The 25,089-nt window shown below is 39.3% G+C and overlaps 1 protein-coding gene across 1 annotated transcript in view; it reads left to right on the forward strand.

The window, feature by feature from the left end:
• The window catches only part of PAWR (pro-apoptotic WT1 regulator), an 82,062-nt gene that overhangs the window by 39,834 nt on the left and 17,139 nt on the right, over nucleotides 1–25,089 (forward strand). The window contains exons 2-3 of the mRNA XM_082043563.1: nucleotides 681–809; nucleotides 22,028–22,062. Of these exons, the coding sequence (XP_081899689.1) occupies nucleotides 681–809; nucleotides 22,028–22,062 (164 nt within the window). The remainder of the gene's footprint in view (nucleotides 1–680; nucleotides 810–22,027; nucleotides 22,063–25,089) is intronic.

Below are 25,089 nucleotides of genomic sequence, written 5' to 3' on the forward strand. Positions count from 1 at the left end.
TCAATCCTTCTGAATCAAGTATTTCAGCAAATGTAATACAAAACATATGTGTCGAAGAGCTAAAATGTTATGTATAAGTGTTATTGTTAGTAATTAATGACTGCCCAACTAATCTAAAAATGACTAATTTTTGATGGTGAATTTTCAAAGACAAAACCAAAACCAAGGATGGGTGATTGAGACTGACACTTGAGTCTCAGCCAATGCCACTGTGTCCAAAAAGGTCAGCTGTTGATTGAAGTGTATAATTAACTTTTTTTTTTTTTTTCCTTTTCTGTGCTTCCTCAAAATCTCTTATGTAGAGGTAAAATTTTTGCTCATGTCAAATGTGATTGTAGAGTCATTCCAATGGAAGGACTCGGGTATAATTCAGGCTCCTGCTCACGGCAGGATTAGCACTGAACTCGGACAACGCTGCCTGAAGCTTTGTCAAGTTGGATCTTGATTAGATTTTTTCTTATTTTGTGGTTAAGAAAAAGTAATTGATTGTCAAACTTTATTCTTATATTGGAGATATAAATATCCATGGGAAGAAAAGTGTTTAAACATTTAATTCAGCTTTTCTGAAATATGAAATTATTCTTTGAAAAAATGCACTGATGTGTGAATTCTGTGAAATATGGGAAGCCTGTAAAGCAATATACGAAGACTGTTTTGTAACTGAATATTTTTGGTTTTAGAGCCTTGACGAGTATGAAGATGATGAAGCAGGGCAGAAGGAGCGGAAGAAAGAGGATGCTATTACCCAACAGAATACAATACAAAATGAGAGTTCCAGTGCAGATACCCCTGGCTCATACTTACTACAGGTGAGATCGTAACACTTGTTAATTTTGATATTTTACTCAGTTTTAAAACTCATACTGCTGCCTTCTTTGTACTCCTCCTTAACAGTAGATCATGTGCTATATTGAAACAAATATGAAGTTCGGGAGCTGTCACGTTACTAAAAACAGAGTATGAGGTTCCAGTCCCCAAACTCAACACTACTGAGAGCCAGTTTTATTTCTGAAGGGGCTTTGAAGGCAACAGTGTTGATGTTCACCATAGAACTTTTCATTTGATGACACAAAGAGAAACCTGGAGATTCAAGTGAAAAATACTCACAGGTTTAGAATATTCAGTTAATTGGAGGTAGACTTTTCAAATCAGGACCCTATTTCTTAATTCAATTTATTGTCAATTAAAAAAACCTTCTAATTACTGATTCTGGGATTGAGATAGACACGCACACTCTTAGGGAATACACCCCTTGCCACTGTGTCACCTCTTCTCTATTTTTTTTGTTTTCCAGTGCCCTCGCCACAAGTTACACTCAGTCCTGCAGCCTCAGCTCTATCAAAACATTACAGTTACGCCCAATACAGGCCTCCTGTGTCCTGTACTACCCCTGGCAAATGTTCTGTCTTCTCCCTTTTGTGGCCTTAGTCTCTTTAGCCAGTCTTGTTTCTCCTCCTCTTCTGTTAACTAACAGCATATGCAAAAACAGCTGTACACACTGAGGCCATCCAGCTCTGCCTGGTGACTCCAACAGAGGCAGTTGGACATATATAGGGAGAAAAATATATGAACAGAGCAAGCACATGGTGATAGTTTTCAAACCACCCATAACCAGAGGGGACATTGCTGAATTTAGCAAGTCAGGATGTGCTTTCCTTCTAAAATTTTGCCTGCTCTTTCATACGCTCATGGATGCATTTGACATTCAGAAGAGCCTATGGCAAAGAAGTCTACAGCTTAATCACCTGAAATGTGAAGAACAGTCTCCTTTTGCTTAAGTTGAACCTGTCACTTGCCATCTGTTCCATGTGATTTCACCAAGGTGTCCCAGTGCAAGACATGGGGAACAACTGCTTCCTCTGTATGTGACTGAGTGCCACAGAAAGAGCACGACCCCTCTCAGCTGCCTCTTCTCCAGGCTGAATAATCCTGTTTTATTTAGTTGTTGCTTGTACAGGAGGTATTCAGTAACATTCTGTACTTTTTCCAGTTTGACTATATTTTTATTTGGGATCAGGAAACAGAACTGAAGAGTTCAGTACAGCATACAATTGCAGAATGGTTTAATGATTTTGTTTTGTTTTGTTCTTTGTCTGTTTCCTGACAATTCCTGGTATTTGCCTGTTTGTCTGCTGAGTTTACTATTGTTGTTGTGTGTCTAACTTAAGATTTTTGAGTTATCTGTGAGCGATCATAACAAGCTCAGAGGCTGATGCATATGTAAATTTAGAAGCATGTTTACCCTTTTGTCTACTTTGTGCTTAGGTACACTAAATTTCATCTCCTCTTTCACCTCCCAGCCACTCCCAACAGAGAAATCCCACATGTTTTCACAGTTGATCCTCATCCTTTCTGTTTTGAATAGCATCGTTGGACACCTCCTTCCTGACAATATAGAAAAGCACAGGTCCCAAACAGGTTCCTGTGGAACTCTTTTGGGTGCTCCATCCACTTCAAGAGCTGATCATCAGAGCCCACCATTATTTCTTCTCTTCACCAGTGATTTATTCATGGAAGAACATTGGCTCTTATTCCAGTGTGGCTTAATTTCTTTAAGAGGCTTTGAGGAGTGACCTTTTGAAACTCAGTAGGCTGCCAACCAACTTTTCTTCTGGACACTTTTTCACTTAAAAAGCTGTATTGGATTTGTGAAGTCTGACTGTTTTATAAATGCTCTGGTGATTCTTCCACACTATTATCATATTTGCTCACTTATTCCCCAGTTATTTTAGACCTGCTAGCACCACTTTATTCAGTATAAATATCAAGCTTACTGGTCTATAGTTTCTCATCTACTGTAGAATCTTCTTAAAGATAGTGGTTATGTTAACTGCTAGTAGTAGGGCAGTTTTAAGTGGGAGATTATATACAACCTTGAGTAGTTTAGCTGTTATGTTTTTCAGTAACATCAATAATTCCTTCAAAGCTCAAGGAGTAAATACCTTCTTATTCTGGCTTTTTTTTTTTTTTCTCCATGTTGTTCATTTGTTTTAAAGTTCTACCAGCACTTCTGTTTGAAACAGACCCTTTGAGTCTTCCATGAAGAAGTGCTCTGATATGAGGCTCTTACCATGTTTTTCCGTTACGAACACCAGCAAAAATATTTCTGCAGAGAAACTGTCTCCTTTGAGCACACTGCCTCGTATAACTTGATCTATTGTCTTCACAGATTCTTTGCCAGGATTCCTCATTCTGAAATGTTTTTATGCTTTTTCCGAGTTGTTTGTTAGACTCTCTCTTATTGTATTCACTCTGTTTTCAATTCTTCAACTAATATTCTGAAAGTTGTCACTTTTAGTTTCCCCTAGTGGTGTTATTACATAAAGCTTTGGCTGTATTCCCGTGCCCTGTTCTTTTCATCCATATTTTCTATTCTTCTCGACAAACAACCTCAGTTTCTGTTTACCAGGCTGTCTGTATTAATTGTGTCCTACATCGTTCCAAGTTTGTCACCTCTGTATTCCAACAGGCAGTACTACTTTGTTGACAGAGCACAGCAGGGGCGTCCTGTCTCTGACAATACAGAAGAGAGTCCCAGACCTCAGATCTGGCAAAGACCCAGGATGGCACATGTACAGAACAGATGAAACCTTAGAAAGTTGTAGCTGCTAAGACTTAATCGGTTTATTACTGACTCTGTCAACTCGCTTTTTATTAGAAGACTTACAGCTTGCCCAATTTGAACAGAATTTGACAGCAGTGTTATTTTGGCTTTGATGACTTAGTTTCCTTTTGAGTCTACTTTGTGCGACAGTTAAGCCTAGTTCTGTTCTTAAAAGTAGAATTTATGTTTTAGATTTAAGAATTCAGTCAATTCCAGTTGCTATTGACCAATATCTATTTTAGTTCTACCTTCTCAGCAAAATACATTTCTGTAGTTGTAGATGTGTTCACTGATTTGTCCATTCTATAATTACTGTGACAATTATATGGGAAACAAGACAATATTTACCTAATAGATGATGGATAAATATGTTGCTGAATAGTGTTTGGTTTCCAACCTTTAACCTGGTTCTTCAGTTCTGTTTCAACATTGTCAGAAGTTGCTGTTATCCTTGCCATGAGCAAAATGCACAGTTTTTGAAAACGCTGGCTGGATTTAAAGTCCTTGATCCAAAGCACAAAGATACCTGTTTTGTTTAAAATAGATCTAAAAATATACCAGTTGTGATAGAAGTAGAACTAATGGCTGAAATCAGCGTCTCAATTTTTTTATAATGGAGATGTGGAGGTTGACAGGTCTGGCAACACTATAAACATCAAAAAACAATCACAATCAGAACTGTTACTTAACATCAGCTAAAGATAGCGTGGAAAGCCCCACCTTTCCAGGTGAATCAACAATAAATCCACTCCCAAACACAAAACAAATGTTAGATCTGGCTATGATTTCCTTGCCTGGTTTTTCTCTTATTTTTAATGCTTCAATTCAGTGATTCTCAGCTTGGGAGTCACTGTGCTGTGGACTACTCACTGATGTGTACAGGGATGCAGACTAAGAGTAATAAGTTATATGAAATGAAGTTTAGAACTCTTACAAATAAGCTAAACATTTGTAATGCTAATGACAATCATAGTTAATGTTACTCCTTTAAAGTTACCTAAGTTACTATTTTAGGAATCTGTGGAGTCCAGCAATTACAAAAATCTAGCTCTTGCTTAGTAGCAATTGTAAAATTGAAAATGCTGCAAAAACTATCTGATAGCAATGGCTTTCTTGCAATGGGACAGAAATTATACTATGCACAAGGCAATGAACTTCATCTCTTTTCATAATTGAAGATGATGTTAACAGGCACTTGGTATAAAGATAACATGCATCAAAAACCTGCAAGATTTGGCTAGAAAAATGATTAACTTACTGATGATTTTTCTAAGTCTCTTAGAAGACTGGCTGAATTCCAGAAAATATGCTAATACTTAAACAATACATATATACAAGGCCTGACATTTTTGCATCAAAGAATCCAGGTTGTGCCAATTCCATGGTCACCTGCCTCCTGGAACTCAGTTGTTTGGGGAATATTTTAGGAGACTAGATGCACAATTATGTGTCCTTAGTGTAATCCTGTGGTAGGAAGGGTTAATATGACTTCATCATCATAGAAGTGAGATCTGAGTGTGATACCATCATGTAGTGCCTGTGAATGCTACTTGTCGTGCTATGCACTGTATGAACACATTGCAGAAAATGTCATCAGTTGTGAGCAGTTTGACATTTAAGTGTAAGATGTGGGAATAGTTGAGTAAATGTGTATTGGCAAAAGCAGCAAGAAACAATAAGGTATTTGAGATCTTCACAGTTATTTTTGGCATTGACATGGGCTAAAATTAGACGTGCTGAATCCTTTCGTCTCCCTGGCAAACCTGCACCAGACATGTCAGAATGATTTTTGCTACTAAGATAACTTAGAAATAGGGGGCAATTAGAGAGAGTGCGAGATACCAGTTTTTGTGCCTGTGAGTACGAAAAAGGAAAGCTCTGAGTCACGTAGATAATGAGGTTCAACCTTTGTGAACTAAATACTCTGAATCCTTCAAGTGAAAGGTAATGATTTATAAAAATGTGAATGATTTACGGTATCCTGCTGTAAAATGGGAATGCTGATCTTTCTTATTGTCACACAGTAGCAAAATTTGTCCAATGTATTTCTTAATTCCAAGTGAAGACACTGCAGATAACCATCGCAGTTACCAAGACCTTTTGTGTCTGGAATGACTGCTAAAGATCTCTGTGGTCATCTGCTAGAAACCTGATTTAGAATTTGTATTGCTGGCATGAAACTGGTTGGGGAATTTTGCCTCTCAGGCATTCTAAAGCCTGGGACCCCCAGTGGGAGACATGACTCACTCTTCTTGTTAAACCACGCCAACTGTTTTGCTGTACCTGAGTATTACGTAGTGCAGCAAAGCCCAGGGCCTCATTTAAGAGCCACGCACACTAGTTAGAAATTGTGACCGTCTCGTTCCAGCCATTAATTTGTTTTGTCTATGCAGCTGAAATGGGCGTTTCTTGGAGTCCACACGTTGCTCTTAGATAGTGCAGCAACAAGAAATTCAAGAAATGCTGATGTTGAATCTTACATCTTCATCTGATGGTATAATTATAAAATCGTGCTGCAGCAGATTGGGTTCACCGTAGTTAACTTCATTAGTGAATAGGTTAGATGGCTGGTGAAGTAATCTAAACTTGATTTATTAGCATGACCATTTAGTTATGACTTGTGCATGTAGTCCTAAGTCATCCAAGAGCCTGTGAGAATTGAAGGAAAACCACATCTGATCTTTTTTTAACCTTTTGTTCTAAAAGACTTAACGTTTCACCAGAACATCGCAGACATTTTCTAAGAAGAACACGGTCCAAAGTTACTCCCACAGAAGTGCTCTGGTGTGATTCCGATTTCTTAAATACCATCTTTTACTTTAGATGTGGCCCAACACATTGGAATTTTCAGAAGAAGTGGTATATGTCAGTGTTACAAAGCTGTAACTGTTTAATAGAGGCACCTTATAAGCTCTCCTGAAAGCAGTAAATAAGATAAAGTTAGGGAATAAAAGTTTCTAGTGACTTCTTAGCTGTGTGACAAAGTGCGAGGAATGCAGGGAACTGAAGTATTACATGTATCTCCATTAGGAAACACAGCTGAAAACCTGCCTGACACAACCTTCCCCAGAGTTTTGTGCTTCAATCTTATGCCAAGAAGATGCTGCCAAATAAGCTTCTCAACTCGCATTGCAGTTTGTGCCTGTCTATTATGCATTTCCCGGCTTTTTATTTTGTGCAGCAGTGTAATGTCACACAGCATCGTTTTGCAATTAGTCTCATTATCCAAAGTATGTGGTAATGGCATTTATATCTATTCATACCTGACCACAGCTTTTGAAAGATGTTTTGCTTCTAGGTTTCAGGTGGTTGTTGCAAAGGAGAACTCTGTACATGCATTCAAGAGTAGTAATTCATCTTGTCTAAGTATATTGTCATGATACTGCTTGGTGTTAATTTCTGTTCATAGAGAGAATGCAGGTGTGGTATAGGGCATGCCCAGATGTATCAAGGCATGTGTTTTATTTTATAGGCTATATTTCTTCAGATATTAGGCCAAGGATTATTTTTTGTAACAACATGATTATAATATTGGTATTATTTTAAGAAGTGAGTAAATAAAATGTGATTGAAACACTAACATATGTAAATTAGGAGGAACTGTGTTTGAATACATTAGGTTATATGTAATTCTGCCAAATCAGGTTGTGGGACTCTGGTATTTGACAGTTGATTACCAGAGAATGTTCATCTTGGGTTTTCTATCTGCAGATCCACTTCACAGAGAGGGTATGAAAAGTCATTAGTATTCACAAAGCACTTAAACAATGAGTGAATGCCGTAGAAAGGCTCATGAGGAAATCTTATTGTATGTCTAAAAATATTGCATAAAAATGGGTTGAAAAGTATTCAAATTCAATGTTGTTTAAGTATTAAGAGGTCACTTAATTTTTAAAATACATTTGCATCTAAAGTCAGTTTCGTATGTGCAGTGTTTTTAAAGTGACATCAGTTGCAGGGAATTTGCTGCCCTGTACAGTTCATGACAGGAACCAGGTGCTTCAGATGTTTAACTGCCGTGGTTGGTAGGGCTTGGGAGACCCAAATAATCCCTGTAATCTGTCTAAGAAAAACAGGAGCACAGAAATTCCATCTTTCCATGATCACATACGATCAGAGAGCATCACTCAAGTAGTTTGTAGCAGTATGGGTGTGTATTCAGAGCAGTTCGGGTTTGTTAATAGCAGTAAGTATGGCATGGTGGCCGTTTTGTGAGAAACAGGCAAACACAAATTACTCAACACTACTCACTGAGTGCTCTTGTGTTCCACCTAAGAGATCCTGTGGAAAAAGATATCGTGTGGTGGTGTCAGGAAAGGCAGTATCGTCATGCATGTAGTTGTAAGAATCTGAATGAAAGTTACTTAAGTCAACAGTGTTCTGACTCGTTCTGAATTGGTTGACTTTGCAGCTTTGGTTTTCTTTACATGCCTTTTGTCTGTATTAACTGGACACTGAAAAAGAAACAAAAACAAAACAAACAACCAAAAAAAACAAAAACAATTTAATTAATCCTCAAGGTAACTTCTCTGAGTTTAGGAGTAGTAATGTTGTGTGGTGGTCTTGTCTGGTATAACTGGAGCCTTTAAAGACACTGGATGAGTTATTTTGCAAAACTGAGATTGCTAGTTTTTAGTTAAATTGTGTGTGTGCTTTTTAATAGAAACTTGAGTTTTGAAACGGTGGAGTCTGGATTTCTCAGCAGAACGGGCTGTGTAACAGAGATCGTTGTTGCAGCATAGGTTTCCCTGCCAAAATCCTTCTCCTCTCATGTGAACAAATTTAGTGTATGTGTGCCTACGTGTAGTGCTGCTGATCCGTGTGCGATCAGTGGGTTTTACATTCCCAAAGGATCTGCACATGCTCAGCAAATCCGATTCAACTGTATTGCAAGTGCACTATCTAATACTGCTGCTTTCAGAAAGTGCTTACAAGTGAAATCAGGGTCCCCTTTGTCCCTAAGAAGTCAGGGAGCTGAGAGGCAGCAGCGACTCGTGTGAGGCCGAAGGCAAAGCGGGTGTCTCTCAACTGGCCACGAGCCAGATGAAGGTGTTTGGCCAGGGTTGTGTAGCCTTGAGGATGCAGGTTGGGCATCCCTGCTTGGAGTCATCCGACCGCCGCTCTTGTAGGGAAGTACGAATACGTGTTTATCAACATTTGTCTTCATCATAGCTGATCAAAAAGAGAAATCTTTCAGCTTGTTTGTGGAAGGCACCATTTGTGTTCAGTGCCTGATCATTGTCAGCATAAATTTGATTACCTTTGGCAAGCAAACTTTACTTTTCTTAGAAAGAAATGCAACATTGTGAACATTTTTAATGTCTGTGTTCAGTAAAGTTTAATTTAGTGGATTAGTGGTTTAATCTTAACATTTTGTTTAAGGAATGCATTTCACCCCCAGTAAATAGAGTTAAACGTACCCATGAAGTCTCTCATAATTGAATACTAGATTTTGTGTGCCTGTGTCACAGGACCTGCATGAAAACTAAGAGTGAATCAAGCCTGTGTCTGTGAAGGAAAGGTTGTGTGGAGGTTTCTTACTCCTGCTTTAGGTTCACAATTGTCCCTGGGAACTGTGGGGGCTTCACCACAGCTGCTTCTTCAAGTCTTTTCTAAGTCTTGTGCAGACCAAGTAGGAAGCAAAGTGTTTAAGTTATTTCTTCCTTGTAGTTTTTCTCAAGTTTGGTTGTGATCTTTTCATTAGGATTTTACTTTTTAGGGGCTTTGTTTACTTTTCTTCTATTTTTTTTTTTTTTTTTAAATCTACAGATGTTTCTGCAATGTACTCAGGCTGGATGTGCAGGCTTTTGTTTTGTTGTTGCCCTGTTTGTTTCTGTCCCTGTTCAGTTAATGAATCTATGCTCCAGTATTCCATAAACTGGGGCATTAGCTGGTTTGGAGCCTTTATATGGCCATAAGGAATAGGAAACAGTTTCTCAAATTCCCAGCTAATGTTTTGAGCAGTCAGCAGGGGCCTCCTGTGAAAGAATTCATTTTCTTTCCCACATGCTTTCTCTTTTCGACTTGCATCGCTTTTTAACTCAGCTGACTTGAATGCTGGTTTGAGAAGATTGTTTTACCTCCGAAAGAGTCAAGATGGAAATTCTGTTCAGCTGTCAAAAATGACGATGTCTTAAGTGGGTATCTCCTCCCAGTCTTCTCTTAAAATTTCTTCTGGGGAAAAAAAAGTGGTCAGTAGAGTATAATGATACATTGTAGCTGAGGTTTCTGTGGGAACAAGAGTACTCAGGTAAACGCAAATTTATTGAAAAAGGAAGGACTACCTGCCATATCTGCTTGTACAAATAGATGACACAGCCTGACTGATAGCAAATGCTTGTGTAAGGTATGTTGATACTTCTGACTCCCACACTTTTCTGCAGTTTTATTGTAGAGAGAGACTTTTAATTCTGTTTTCATGCTAGGAACAAGTCGGACTCCTAGATAATGAAGTTGTAAGTACTTGCTGAGTGTGTACAGTGGGGGAGGATGCTTTTTGGCAAGAAACTACATGGGCCAAAGGAGTCCCTGCTGAATGAACGTCCTTGTGCAAGGTGGAGGGGGAAGACCACTTGCTCACTATTGCAGAAAGATGAGCAGGAATTTATACAGCTCTGCAGAAGTAGACATAGCAATAGTTGTGAAACATTTTTAAAACATGGATCATACATTTGTTTTATTTATACTAAGTTAGAGAATATCGTGTTGGTAGTTACTCAGATGCGCTTGTGCCTTTAGAAGCTGCGTATTCCAGTTCCACAGTGATGTGAGAATGGCGGGGGGGAGCCTGCTTCTCTACATCCTTGTAGTGTGGTGTAATAAATGTGATGGCTCAGGAGGGAGGAGACATCTGGAATTCAGAGTTGTTTGGTGGAGACACTCTGACTAAGTTTATACTGCTAAAAAGAGCAAGACCTGGGTGTGAGCTCAACTGCTGCACTGCTGATAGAGCCTACGGCTTAATTATTAGCAAGGTTTTCTGGCATGGTTTTGGTTCATGCTACCTAGCGCTCTCCTGTATCATACCTGGGGACTGTTTGAGGAATAATGTGCCAGGAACCAGTCCTTGCATGTCACAGCATCAGGTTTGGCTGCCTGCGTAGTGCTACAAGGACATTACTAGCCTTTGCTAGCTCAGAAACAGCTCCATGCCCTTAATCAACACGCTGAGGTGGGCAGCACAGACCTCAGTTTCACGCTATGAAAACACCGCTTGGGGCTGTAGTTCAGCCCTTGCGTTATTTCAGATGCTTTTCAACGGGGAGGAACCTACAGATTATTATTTCTTGGGGACACCACATGGGGGAGACCCACTGTCAAGTCCTTCGGAGTATGGATGTGGCAACTGTTGCTTGGCTTTGGAGACATGGCGTAGGCTCTGGTTTGTCTGCCTCCATTTACTCCTTTTTTAGAAGAATCTGTCAGGCCCATTCTGCTGGTAAACACACTGACAAGGACCTCCTCTTTCCTTGGAACCAGCACCTAGTAGATACGGGCAGGATCGTTCATTCTTTTAAACTGGTTCCACTGAAGAAGCTGGTCTTATCTCTAGTTGTGTTTCTAGTACATAGTGTGCAAACCTCTGTGTGGACATGTCAACAAGCAGCTTGACGCTCTGAGGTGAAGTTGAAAAAGTTAAAATGCTCTGTAAAATTTGAGACAAATCTCATAAGAAATAACATTGGGAAATTGAATTTTGGCTGTTTGTATGTCTGGACACAGGGTAGTGTGTTGTGAAGGGTCTATGCACATAGCTCCGTGCAGGACTTTATATTTACCATTGCTATAAAGTGCTTTCAACCAGTTCTGTTCATGTTTTCACGCTCATCATCTCTGCTGTGGGTTTCATATAATGACTTAGCTCTTCTGTGACTAGATCCTAGAATCATAGAATCATTTAGGTTGGAAAAGATCCTTAAGAACTGACACTACTCTCATAATTTCTCTGAGCTATAGAGGTTTATGTGCATCTGAATTTTGTCTTTTTTTAAAATGTTCTCCTGTTTCAGCATCAAATTGTGTGTCTTAGATCCCATGCTTTTTGCTTATGTCTTGGAGGTATTCCTCAGGCAATGTATTGATTCTTTGTATTTTCTTTTTTTCTTCTTTTATTTTTTTTTAACGAGTGACTGACACACTGAATTTCAGAGCTTTGTGCAAATATTTCTAGGTTCCCTTTCTATTCAAGGATTTAGGATGCCTACATTTTCAGTTTGTGACTATTCAGCACTGATCCATGAAGGTCATATGTTGGATATAATCAGTGTCTTTCTGATCATTTTTCCAGCTCTGCTCAGTCAGTGAGTCACCTGAGATCTAGTCAGGCTCTGTCAGCCTTATCTAATCAGCTCCTTCATAGTTTCTGTTCTGGGTGCCTGCCTGCTTGTCCTGAACTCTTGCTCTGGCTCTTTGGTGTCAAGTATTGCTTGGATATAGAAATGGAGAGCTACTGAATAAAGAAAAAAAAACCCTGCTCATATGCTTTAGTGAGTATTTCCAGTTCCCTTATTTTTGGAGCTTTTTTCTTCTTGATTACACTTGGCTTCCCTGTTAGTTACTTGTTTGACCTGCAGGTATTTCTTTAATTTTTTCCTCTCACGCAATGTCCTTGATAGGTTGCTTCATAGGTAGGAACTGAGGATACTTAATCTTCATTTTAGACATCTGATTGTATTCCCTGGTCTTGCAGTGTTTCTCCATGGCCTCCTGGCTCTATGTAAACAGGGAGATGAGTCATAACTCCTTTGGCTTTGCAGGAATAATACGTATTGCTTGCACCCGGGCATTCTAACACGTCTATGTTAGTTCTTGTTTGAAGTCCTCATTACTTACATATTAATTAAAGGTAGTAGATCAGGCTGTAAAAAAACAAGGCTAAGGTTCACTTAAGTAAGTAAGTGGAATTAAGGACACTTAAGTTTTCCCTGACTGAAATTTGTTTTTCCAATATGTTGAGTGTCCCGTCCCCCCCTCCTTTGGGGCACCCTATAGTTTTATAGTTTTACTTGACTTAAACATGACTATGTTTATCAGTCAACATGTAAACAATATGCTGCAGTCTAACAGGAGAAGATATATAAAAATATTTGTATGTAAGTGTGTAATATATTTAATAGAAATATAACGTTCCTCTAACCTTAACCATTCTGTAAGTCTGTGTTATTGACATCTGTTCTAAAGATGATTAAGAGGTACTGGTGAACTATAAGAACTAATAAACTTTTAAGTCCTCTATTTGTTTGTATAAAAATGCAAATAGGTTTGTAAACCATATTAACTGAGAATTAGCCCAAAAGGTTATGCATTAGATATTTAGTACATACTGGGTTTTTTAGGGAAAGAACCACCATGAACTTACATGTTTTGATGTTTTTCTTTATATGAAGCATTCATGCCTTTGCAACTATGGAATTATGTAAGGGCAGATTTAAAAAACAAAACCTTATGCTAAGGTTTTTAAATTATATTAACATGTTATGCAATAAATCTGACCTGAAATACCACAGTTTAATAATTGGTGTGCTAATATATTTGGGTTTTTTCTTCATAACTGGACAGACAATTAATAGTTGGAATAGCTGAATTTTATCCTATGAAGCAATTAGAGACAAAGAATGTGTGTACTACGCAGTATTTTTGGGAGCATGCTGCACATGTATTTGAGTAGGTCAGGACAGAATGAACATCTTTTTGGCAGGGTTGGGTATCGCTGCCCATGCTGGGGACACTCGGTGCCTTTGGGCCACGCTGCTGCGCACCTGGGCCAGGCTCTGTGGGGTCGGGGCCCCCGCGGGCTGCCCCACAAGCACATCTGGGTCACTCTGCAGGAGCCAGAGCTCGCAGGGACCCTTGAATCCTGGCAGATTTTGGGAAGAGGCATTATTTGCATGGTTGTGTTCATTGTTCGTAATTTCTAGAAAAGCAACACCAGCACATGAACAGGCTTGGCGCACAAGTGTGTTGGGTGTGCAGTTCTTCATTGAGGCTCTGCTCTGTCAGGTAAAGAGAGCTGCAGTGTCTTCACCTGGGACATCATTCATCCACAGTCCAGAAATACACAGACATCACAGAGAATTATGTGTTTTCACATTTCCCTTTTGAATAAAGAAATTGAATAGCTTTTCTCCCCAAAGGGTTGCATAGCCAAGGGGTAGATGTGACTGCCTGGAACCTGTTTGAGGTGTGTGTATTTCATATGGGCTGCAGCAAAAGCGCCTGGGAAATTCAAAGTCAGTGTAGAGAACTAGTAACTTGTGGTGCTGTCCTAATTTATTTGTAGGTTACTCTACGACTGCAGAGGTGTGTACTCTTTGGATCTTCAGTTGGTCTGTCTGTCTCTTTCCTTCCCTTCTCCCCCCTGCTGATGCTCTATCAGGTTAATGTACTTATTGAACTGATATTTTCTCTTACATCTTCCTTCCTAAAGAAAGCATCATTCTTCTATAGACTGTAATGCCATTCCCTTTCCATTTCTATTAATGCCTACGTGAATCAATCAGCCAGTATTTCAGATATTAACCTTAAATATCCTCTGTGCAGCATTGGTAAAGAAACTGTATCTTCCTTTTCCCCATCACTTTTTTTTTTTGGTCTTGCTTGTCTACATCAACTGCTTCACACAAAGAGGTTGTTCTGTATTGATGATCTGGAATTAGATGTTCATGTGCCACAATATCAAAATAGTTCTGGCAACTGAATTTTAATCTCCAGAATATAGGAATGTCTCTTTCCTACTCAAAGGTTTGTTCTATTAAGTGTTATTCATTGTGGTGTGTTTTAGAAAGATCGGTTGGATGTAAATTAAACAAGGCACTTTTAAAATGTGTTGATTCTAACTAGAGAAAGTACAAATCAAAGGAGGATCATAATATAAAAAAAAATGTCAGGCTATTTAGAACAGTAGGTCAGCTTTTGTTTTTGTTTAACCTTACCAGGTTCCTGTTTCAGTTTATTTTGTAACTGATTAATAGGTGGTGGTAACTTCATGCTTTCTTAATAGTTTTAGAAAGAAAAGCTCATTTTTAGAATGTCTGCTTTTAAAAGAGATTTATTGGGTGAGTAAAGAGTGTTTAAGGTCATCTCAGGAAAAAATAAAATGTAATGAATCTCGGAAATAGACGTAAAATCTTGGCAGCTAGGAGAATAAGGGGAGGTGAAGGAGCCTGGGGTGGTTTTGTACGTAAAGTATTCTGCCCAAACAGAGATCTAGAAAGTGCGCAGCTACAAGGGGTGCAAGTAGCTGAGTGACACAATTGCTGCTTTAAGCTTATTGAAAGCACCTTAGAGTGCTTCAGGAAAGAATGGTTTCTGTGCAAATAATGAATGGAGATTTTTTTTTCCCCTGAGCGGTGAAAGCATTTCCATTCAAAGTTGAGTTGAATTCCATGGGAAACATCTTTAGAAATATTTGAGGGTTTAGAGCCAGGAATGGAAGGTAAATTGTATCACCATGACTCTATTGCTCATGAAAGATGCTTTCTTTTGGGGGAATTTTGGTGGGAAGGGGAAGAAGTGTATCTCATTTTCTTTCTCCTGCTTTTCATATCTGCAGTTATTCTTGGTTTATATTAGGATCAGATTACCTTGCAGTTGTCAGGCATTCCGATGTTATCTCACTTTAATATCTGAATGAAACTTTGTGTTGCAGAAGATACTTAACTGCTGTTTCCAAGGAAATGGCAACGTAAAGTTGTACTGTAGTTAATCAAGATGTGACTCATGAAGGAGATTGGAGTTAACTTCATTGGCTAGATGAAGAATCTACCTGTTCCTTGATATGGAACAAGGCAAGAAACGCCAGCAATAATGCTGCTTCTTCCATGCAGTGAAGCTCTATCTGCTCACATCTTGAAGAACATACAGGAAACTTTGTAAGGAGCCCATATTTGGATTGCACTGGAGAAGAGAAATTGTTCTGAGGGCCTGATTTCAGTCAAAATTTAACCTTGCCTGTTGCAGGAATATCATTATGTAGTCATAATTTGCACTAATATATAGTCAAATTCTAAAACACTGTATGTATTCTGCATGCCAGTATATAGACTGGCGTACCTTAGCAGCCTGATTTGATCCAGACGATTTGCTTTAATTATTTGCAAAACTTTTAAGTAGTCTTTCAGAGGATTCCAGTGAACCATTTTTATACTCCAGCTGAGTCCAGAGTTTGTACATGTTTTAAAACAATGTTTGTTAGTGCATTTTAACTATCGGATTTGTAATGGTAGGGTCGGTTTAACGTCTGGAAATCTTTGTCAGGCCCTTGTAAACACAAGCAATTCTATTTATTTAAAGCCTGATCACCAGCTTGTTTATGTAATCTCTGTATTGGCCAGATGAGCAGGAGCAGAGAGGGGAGTTAGCAAAATTGCTTACATCCTAGTTTGACAGAAATTTAATTGGCAGTAAATGGTTTCATTAATAGCAATGGTCTCAGCTGCCTTTTTTCCCCCTTGCACATTCTCTTGTGCGGCAGGTGTGTGTGTGTTAGGCTTATGGTGCATCAGATGAAAGAGCTCGTGTGGAATTAGACAAATCTTTGCTTTTTCCTCGGTTATTTTCACTCAGATCACACCCTGTTGTGCATTAATATGTGGCTGCAGAAACACTTTTGTAGACATGACGAAAAGGGAGCGTGACCATTTTCTGGAGCAGTGCTGACATATGTCAGTCTGCAGTGTTCGTGAACCCCCACTTGAGATGGAGCAAGACCAAGACTACTTGAGTATATAGTTTATTGGCAGTAGTATATCCTGTAACAAGGTAATGAAAACTGCCAGAGATCACATGCAAGAAGTAAAAGTAATGTTAAAGCTGTGTTTTGAATACTGTATAATAGAAATGAGTGTCTGATTTCAACCCTGGATGAAGAACTGATGTTGTTAGATTGGCAGCAATATTTTTTCACCAGTATGAAGGAAACTATTAGCATAATTGTTGTGGGTCACTTCTTTGCTGATTGCTTTTCTGTTCAGGATTTCCACAGACAGTAAAGTTAATTCATTTTTTAAAGGGAGACGTTCAAATAAACTAATCTCTTCTTTGCTCATAAACAATTATTTTGACAAATCATTCATTTTATATTTACTGACTAGATATTTTAAATGGGGGTTAAAACTTGAAGTTTAAAAATATTAAAGAATTTAAGCAAGATTTGTAAATTGGTATTTGTGTACGTGTCTAATCATCTACTTTTAGGTTAATTCTTTGCAGAACAGGTATCTCACTCCTTTCTCCTTCCCCTTCTTTTTCTGCCAGCCTCTTCTCCAAAAGGAGTGGAGGGGACAAGACCTTAAATTATAAGAGATGTTTGCCTCATATTAAGAGCTTTTGAATAGTTTGAAATCTTAGATTCATTTTTGTTTAACAGACAGGTAATACTGTTGATAGTATGAGTACATATGTTCCTGTTCCTGGTAACTTTTGGATAAATTGCAAAACATAAATTTCATAACATGAAAACAGAGAGAAATAATATATTTCCCTGGTGCTTGTATTGACACTTCAAAGAATGATTGGTTTGCATTTAAATTACACATTCTAGAATAATAAAACTCACAGTTTACCAAATCTGCAGTATTAATTTGGGTCTCAGAGGAAATTGTTTTTATGCCTCAGATGTGTATTTTTAACTTTTTGTTCATAGATAAGCTACAAAAATAAAACCCACTAATATTTGCTGTAACATCAGTTACAAAAGGGCTACTTAATTGAGTTTTTTAGTTTTAACAGCTGTCATTTGTAGCAATTGAGAGTATTTGCCATGTACTTTGTCCCTGAGCATTTGTTTCCCTTCCAGCTTTCTTTTTTCTGAAGCACTGTTTTTTCTGCCAAACTTTTAGAGGTCTCTTGTTGAGGTAAATATACAAGTCTTATGTATACAAATTGCTTTACAGCTTATATTTGCATTCACTTATATGAAAAGGGTTTTGGCAAATTTGAGGGTGTAGGGTGCATATGTTGCATCCTTTGGTGTCTAGAGTAGAAAACAAGCATCCAAGATCCAGAGATTTCTTTGTACAAGGGTATGTGTGTTTCGCTAGACTCCATTGTCACATGCAGATTCTCTCTTTTTTGTGAATTCTGCCTTTCACTGTAAGCCTGGCCGTAACCTCAAGGCTTCAGCATTTTCCTGAAAAAGAAGCTTTTTAAAAAATAAGAGCTGAGGAAGCTTAGAGCTCAGAGTTCCTGTGTTATTGGTAAGAGTTTTATCTACAGTTAGGTGAAATTTTTACACAGTCACCTATGTGTCTCTATTTCTCCATCCAAGCTTAAAAAGAGGGTTGAACCACTTGTCCATGGCTAATGGGACAACAGGAGGTTTCTGAGACCATCACCACCAAGAGCTGTGACTGATGTTACTGATACAACATTTCAGTTTTGATATACAATGAACATTTATCCTAACGTATTAGATTAAACTACTTGAATCTATTCACATAGCTCAGAGTCAAATCACCTTGTCACAGAATCACAGAATGTCAGGGATTGGAAGGCACCTCGAAAGATCATCTAGTCCAATCCCCCTGCCGGAGCAGGAACACCTAGGTGAGGTTACACAGGAATGTGTCCAGGCAGGTTTTGAATGTCTCCAGAGTAGGAGACTCCACAACCCCCCTGGGCAGCCTGTTCCAGTGTTCTGTCACCCTCACTGTGAAGAAGTTTCTTCTCAAATTTAGATGGAACCTCCTGTGTTCCAGTTTATACCCATTGCCCTTTGTTTTACCATTGGTTGTTACCAAGAAGAGCCTGGCTTCATCCTCATCGCACTCACCCTTTACATATTTATAAACATTAATGAGGTCGCCCCTCAGTCTCCGCTAAGCTAAAGAGCCCCAGCTCCCTCAGCCTTTCCTCGTAAGGGAGATGCTCCACCCCCTTTATCATCTTCGTGGCTCTGCACTGGACTCTTTCCAGCAGTTCCCTGTCCTTGAACTGAGGGGCTCAGAGCTGGACACAATATTCCAGATGTGGTCTCCGCTGAAGCTACCAGGTGCTGGGTATGCGTTCACTTAAACTGACGAAGCAGAGAGAAGAGTGCAGATGGAAACCCCACACAAGCAGAGCAGAAGCACAGAATCGTTAAGGCTGGAAGGGATCTTGGGAAGTCTCTAGTCCAACCCTTGCAGACAAAGCAGAGTCAACTCCAGCAAATTGCTCAGGATTGTGGCCAGTTGGGTTTTTATTATCTCCATGGATAAAAATTCCATAACTTCTCGAGGCAACCTGTCGCAGTGTTTCATCTCACAGCAATAAAGTATTATGTTTAAGTTGAATTTCCTATATTTCAGTTTCTGTCCATTGCCTCTCATCCATTCTCCGGACTCAATGGAGTATGACTCCATCTTTTTTACGCCATCACGTGTTTATACACATTGGCAAGATACCTCCGGAGCATTCTCTTCTCCAGGCTGAACTCCAGAATTCCCAGCACTCTCGTCTTCCCCTCATGTGTCAGATGCTCCAAACCTTTAATCATCTATGTGGCCCATTGCTGGAGCCTCTCCAGTATGTCTTTCTCATACTGAGAAGCCCAGTACTGGACCCAGCACTCCACCCCTGTGTCCAGGGCTGAGCAGAGAGGAAGGACCACCTCCCTTGGCCTGCTGACAGTGCATCCTGAGGATGTCATTGGCTTTCTTTGCTGCAAGGGCACACTTAATGTTCAACTTGGTGTCCACCAGGACCACCACGTCCTTTTCTGCACAGCAGCTTTCCAACTGGTCCACAACGTGTACTGATGCTTGGGGTTGTTCTTCCCCAGGTGCTAGACTTTGTATTTCCCTTTTTTTGAACTTCATGAGGTCTCTGTTAATAGATCTTCCAGCCTGTCAATGTCCCTCTGCATGGCACCCCAGCCATCTGATGATGTATTATTAACTGCTCATCCAAGTTCTCTGCAGTCTACAAGCTTGCTGGCGGTGGACTTTGTCCCATCATTTGGGTCATTAATGAAGATGTTAAATAGTGCTGCCCCCTGTATCAACCATTGCGAAGTGACATGTGTCCAACTGGACTTCGTGCTGCTGTTCATAACCCTTTGGGCCTGGTAGTCCAGTCACAGTTTACTTACCTGGTCCATATTTCAGCAACTGACCTGTCCATATGTTATGTGGGAAGCTGTTGAAAGCCTTGTTAAAATTGAGATAAACATCATCTGCTCTCCCTTCATCCACTGAGCCAGTCATCTCGTCATAGAAGGTTGTCAGGTCAGTCAGGCAGGATTTTTCCTTCATATATCCATGGTGATATCACCACCTTGTCCTTCAGGATTTGGGACTGAGGTAAGGACTGGCCTGTAGTTCCCTGGATTCTACTTGAAGACAGGAGTGACCTGTACTTGCTCCTAGTCCTCAGAAACACACCCTACTGCCACGACCTTTTAAAGATAATGTATGCTTACTAAACTTTAAAAATAGCATTGGTACCATTTAAAATTCTGTTTTCTTGCCCTTTTAGAGGTGAAATTAAGTTGCTGTTTCATAGCTTTGAGTTGCTACTTTTCCAATGCTGTCATCAATGATAAAATAGTTATCAGTGTTAAAACAGTAATTTTACACCACTCTGTGGGTATCTTTAAATAATTCCCATGACCTAACTTTGTTGAATATTGTTCCTCTGCTTATATTACGGAAAGGGTAGCACATATTGCAGAGTTTGAAAATGCTTCATAAAATAAAATGCACTTTAAGATCAAGTTTTGTTTCTGTCATACAAATATTTTTGTCGGCTTCATTTTCTGTAATAGAATAATAGTCTTTTTATCCTATTTTTCTAGCTGATTTATTTATTTACAAAGACATAAATGCACTGATCAGGGAAGGTGGAGCAATATTTTGCACAGTTTTCAGAGTGGGTGGAATTTCTCTTGTATCTTGTTTTGAGAACTTGTTCTGTTGTCTGCAGTTAGTGTCACCAGTAGACAGAATTTCATGCTTTCCTGGTGTGTGGTTTTGTGTTCTTGTTTCTGTTCTTTTTTTGTTCTATTTTTTTTTTCCTTCCAGTGAAGGAATTGTTCAGTTCAGTAACTTTTACCTAATAGTTGCTGATGCTAGGGAGAGTTTTGACTATGACTAATAAAATAATTGGGTTGTGTTTTTCTTACCACATCCTGAAAAATGTTCGTGGACTTACTCTGTCTAATCTTAGCCATCATTTACCAGTTGAAACATGTCTTAATTGTTCTGTGTGATCAGGCTGCTATTAGGAAGCTGCAAGCATAACGTTATTGATGGATATATATTCTTTCAGGTTTTCTCATTGGTACGTAATGCATCGATGCTTTTTTCATGGATTGTGTAGCAATAAATGAGCCCTTTTCCCCACACTTCTTTTTGTTTCCATTTCTATCTTTACAGAGCTAGAATAAAAATGTAATGTGTTTTTTTTTTTCAAATTTAAAATCAAGCAAACAAAAAAACCTGAACAAAATGTCATGTTAGTGAAAATATCCTACTGCATTGTGAGAATCTGAAAAGTAATGAAATTCTTTAAAGTAGAAAAAAATATGGCGGGACTTACAGTCTGCAAGTAATTCTTGTATGTATCTTTGAAGGGCTAGATGCACAGCTCTTGCAGTGCTGAACTTGTATTTAAAATCTGTACTCTTGCTTAAAATGTGTTCTCTTTCTCACAATTTCAGTTTTCAAATAGCAATCAAAGCAGATGCAGAGGATTCTTTTAAGTTTGTTGTCAGAATGCATTAAGCCTCTGCGGGTGCTTAGAAAGCAATGATCTAAAAATTGACTTACCATAGCTTGACAAGTCACTGTCTGACATTTGAGTGTATGAAACATCCCCGTACAGACCTCTTGACAGCACAAGCCAGGACAAGACCACTTCAGTTAGCCCGAGAGGAACCGAGGTGAGCCAGGTTGCAACATCAGGGTTAGCACGGCGAAGAGCATCACTGTAGTTACCGTGACCCAGCCGATGCGTAATAAATTGACTTGGTCTCAACCCTGACTATTTTCTGGCTTCAGTTTTCGTTCTGTACAGGACAGTGGTGGCACTGGAGAATCAGAACAGTTTTGCTCTGCTGCTCTTGGGCAAGCAGATGAGCAGCTGCCAGAGTGCACAAGCATGTTCCCTGTTTGCAGTGGCAGTGATGGTGTATTGGCAATGGGGTGTTTTGGTAAGGTGCGCGTTCTGGATGCTGGGTGCCCAGTACGTGCATCCAGTTTTAAGATGTAACTGGAGGCTGGTGTTCAGAACCAGTAACACGGTGACAATAATCCTGCTATTCTTTGTATTCCTGACAGCGAACTAGTGCAAAACTGAGTTGTACAACAGCTTTTTGAGGCATGGGCCTCCTGCTCTTAACTGCAGGCTTCATTTTCCGTGGAGTGTTAAAATATTTTGGAAGTACAAATACAAGTACAAATACAATAAAAATGTTAATTATTTTTTCCTTTCTGTTTCTTTTAGGACTCCACCAGGATGGTTTCAAGCAGGTATAAAAGGTATGAGATCTTTGTGCACAACACATTCCTTTATGTATATAGTTCTGCCAGAAATAAAGCTGATTAAATGAGTGCTTTTAGTAGAGGCCATCATATTGATACTGTAGATTTTGGGGTGAGGACTTGAGAGATGCAGCAAACTTAACCAAACCCTTTTGTTATGTTACAATTTTAAAATAAATTCAGGTATTATTTTGCTGGGTCCTAGCAGTGCAGAAGAGTTTCCTAAGCAAATGTTTAACTTGACTACAGGTTACCTAGGAGCTAGTAGTTTCACCATTGATTTGTGAACTGCTTTCTTCTGAACTTTAATACAGGAAGATAATTTGGTTGCTCTCCACAGTAACATTAAAAGAAATTGCTATAGTTTTGTCATACTACTGTCCCAGTTGTAGGGGATGCTGCCCACATGTAGCAGGTTCTGTTTGTTATTTGTCTTTGAGTCAAGTGTTACCCTGGTCGTGACTCAAGTTCTTCAATCAGAAAAATATTTCAGAAGCTGTTTATGCACCTGACCAGTATGTGAAATCTTTGCCCATGTGGAATTAATATGGACACAGCTATCACAATTATTAGGAAAATGTGATGGTAACCTGAAGTCTAAAATATATTAACTGAAGCAAGGCATTTGCGTAAATGTATTTTTATTTGATACATTAATGTATTCTCTTTTAGATATCCTTTACTCAGATAAAATGTGTAGGTGGTTAATTCATCTGTATACGTATATTCTGGCTGCAGAAGTAAGTGCAAAGAGTACCTACAATTATCTAGTCTTCACTGGTGTCTTTTCCACCCCTCAGACTTGTTCATCTATAGAGTCATAGAATGGTTTGGGTTGGAAGGAGCCTTCAAAGATCATCTAGTCCAGGTGTGTCAAACTAATTTTCGCTAGGGGCCACATCAGTCTTGCGGCTGAATGTGACTTTAGGACTGTATGAATGTAATTATTCCCACATTACTATAGTCCTAAAATTACATTCAGCCCTTTGAAGGCAACCGCAGGGCTGATGTGTCCCCTGGTGAAAATCAGCTCGACACCTCTGGGCTGGTCCAACCCCCCTGCCATGTGCAGGAACATCTTTCACTACCCCAGGTTGCTCAAAGCTCCTTCCAGCCTGGCCTTGAACACTTCCAGGGATGGAACATCCACAGCTTCTCTGGGCAGCCTGTTCCAGTGCCTCACCACCCTCATTGTAAAAAAGTAATATCCTATCCTGTCATACCTTAGATTTCTTAGCATGGTGCCATGGTTTATATTTGTATTCTTGGGTTCTCATAAACCTAGTTGAGTGATGCTTTTTGTTGCTGTAGGTTTGGGTTTTTTTCAATCACTTAGTCATTGCAGAATGGGTGGACTTACTGCCACAATCTTAACAACTGTATAATTTCATGGTTACTTTCTTATTAGTCAAACACATTTTAGTTCAGTCTCTACTTCTTCCTCAGTCGCTGTGCAGAGTTTTGTTGCTGTTTTTATTTGCCAGATACTTAGTGGTGTGTGTCATAGTGCTTTGTGGCTTTTCATAAACCTTATCTTTAGTCTGTTCATGTGTTGTGTATACTCACTCACTTGCACTTACTGGGGTGGTAATAAATAGTAGTTTGGACAATCACATTCGTAGCTTATTTGAAAATTGACTAATTATTCTGGTTAATGTTGCAAAAATAGGAAACTCAAAACCTAGTAAATGCTAAAATAAGACTTGTTTGTGCAGTCTTTGTTCAGTCAGCTTTAGTTATTATATATGTGGGTTGTTCATTCTTTTGTTTGTCAGCTTTCCCCCTCAGGACTGACATCACATTCAGAAGGAATCTGACTTGCTGTAAGCTGCTGTTCAATATTTTGTTATGTATGTTGTCATCCGTCCTACTCATTGTATAGTCTTCAAAGCTCATGTTGAAAACAAAGGATTATTTTCCTGTGAAGTCAGCACAGTGCCCAGTGCTCACAAATACTCAGTGGGTTTTATTCTAACTGTACCTCCGTGAACTATACAATGTCAACTGTGACTAGAGTTAACAGTATCTATTGATTTTTCCTCTATATTTGAAAATTTCTACCTCTCCTGAAGTCATTCCTCAGGTAAGAGTGCTTGCACAAAGGATGTCTCCCAGTGGCTTCGCTTTCTGGTGTGCATGGCAAAGGAGTCAAGACCAGAGTCCTCTTCTGTTAGGACAAGGTTTGGCTTGTTGGACTCTTCCAACATCTGCAGTAAGGGAAGGTATTACAGAAAGCAGCCTCCTCTACAGTAATTCTGGTTCAGATCACTCAGATCTCCCCTAAGTCCCAAAGACAGTAGCAGTCCTTTGGAAACCGAAAATGCTGTTCTGTGATTACACCTAGAGCTGGAATGTGAATGCCGAAAGGCTGCATTGAGACCATAAGCTGCTTGAAGGCTCAGATATGTTCTCCTTAATGTGCTTGTAAGAGTTTTGGGTGTGCTCCCTTAGGTTTTCAAAGCCAACTGAGAGCGAAGCATGTTCTCCCATAGGAACAACCCCTTTGAGATCCCATTTGAAACTGTTATTTGTGTTTTTCTGACAACAGGTGGTCAGTACTTTGTGGGTGGGGAAGAAGGTGTCAGTAGACTTTATAGGCAAATGACAGTAAAAGTTGAAAAGATGTTTTTCCACAGTCTTGGGCTCTGTTACAGACTCCCTCCCCCATAGAAAGAATGCATTATTTTCAGGACATTTTCCTCCATCTTTACTGCTCCTGCTGCTTCTCTTTTGCCTTCTCCCACTTCCCCAGTTGTTCCTCATCAGAAGTGACTTTTTTCCTCACTTCACCGGTTTCCATTTCCTAGCCCAGTTAAATGCCCTTTCCTTTCTCTCCCCCTTTCTCTTGCATGCTTGCATCCTTATATTTAACCACTGAGGTTCTAGTCTTCTCTTTGTTATTCTGATCTCTTGTTTTGTTGTGTTTTTTTTTTTCCTTTTTTTTTTCCTGTTTTGTCTTCATCTTCCCTTCTGACTTGTAAATCCTGGGTTACTGATGCCATCCCTGCCTTCCAGTACCTTCCC

This window comes from Streptopelia decaocto, assembly GCF_964273445.1.
Source record: "Streptopelia decaocto genome assembly, chromosome: 1".
NCBI lineage: Eukaryota > Metazoa > Chordata > Aves > Columbiformes > Columbidae > Streptopelia > Streptopelia decaocto.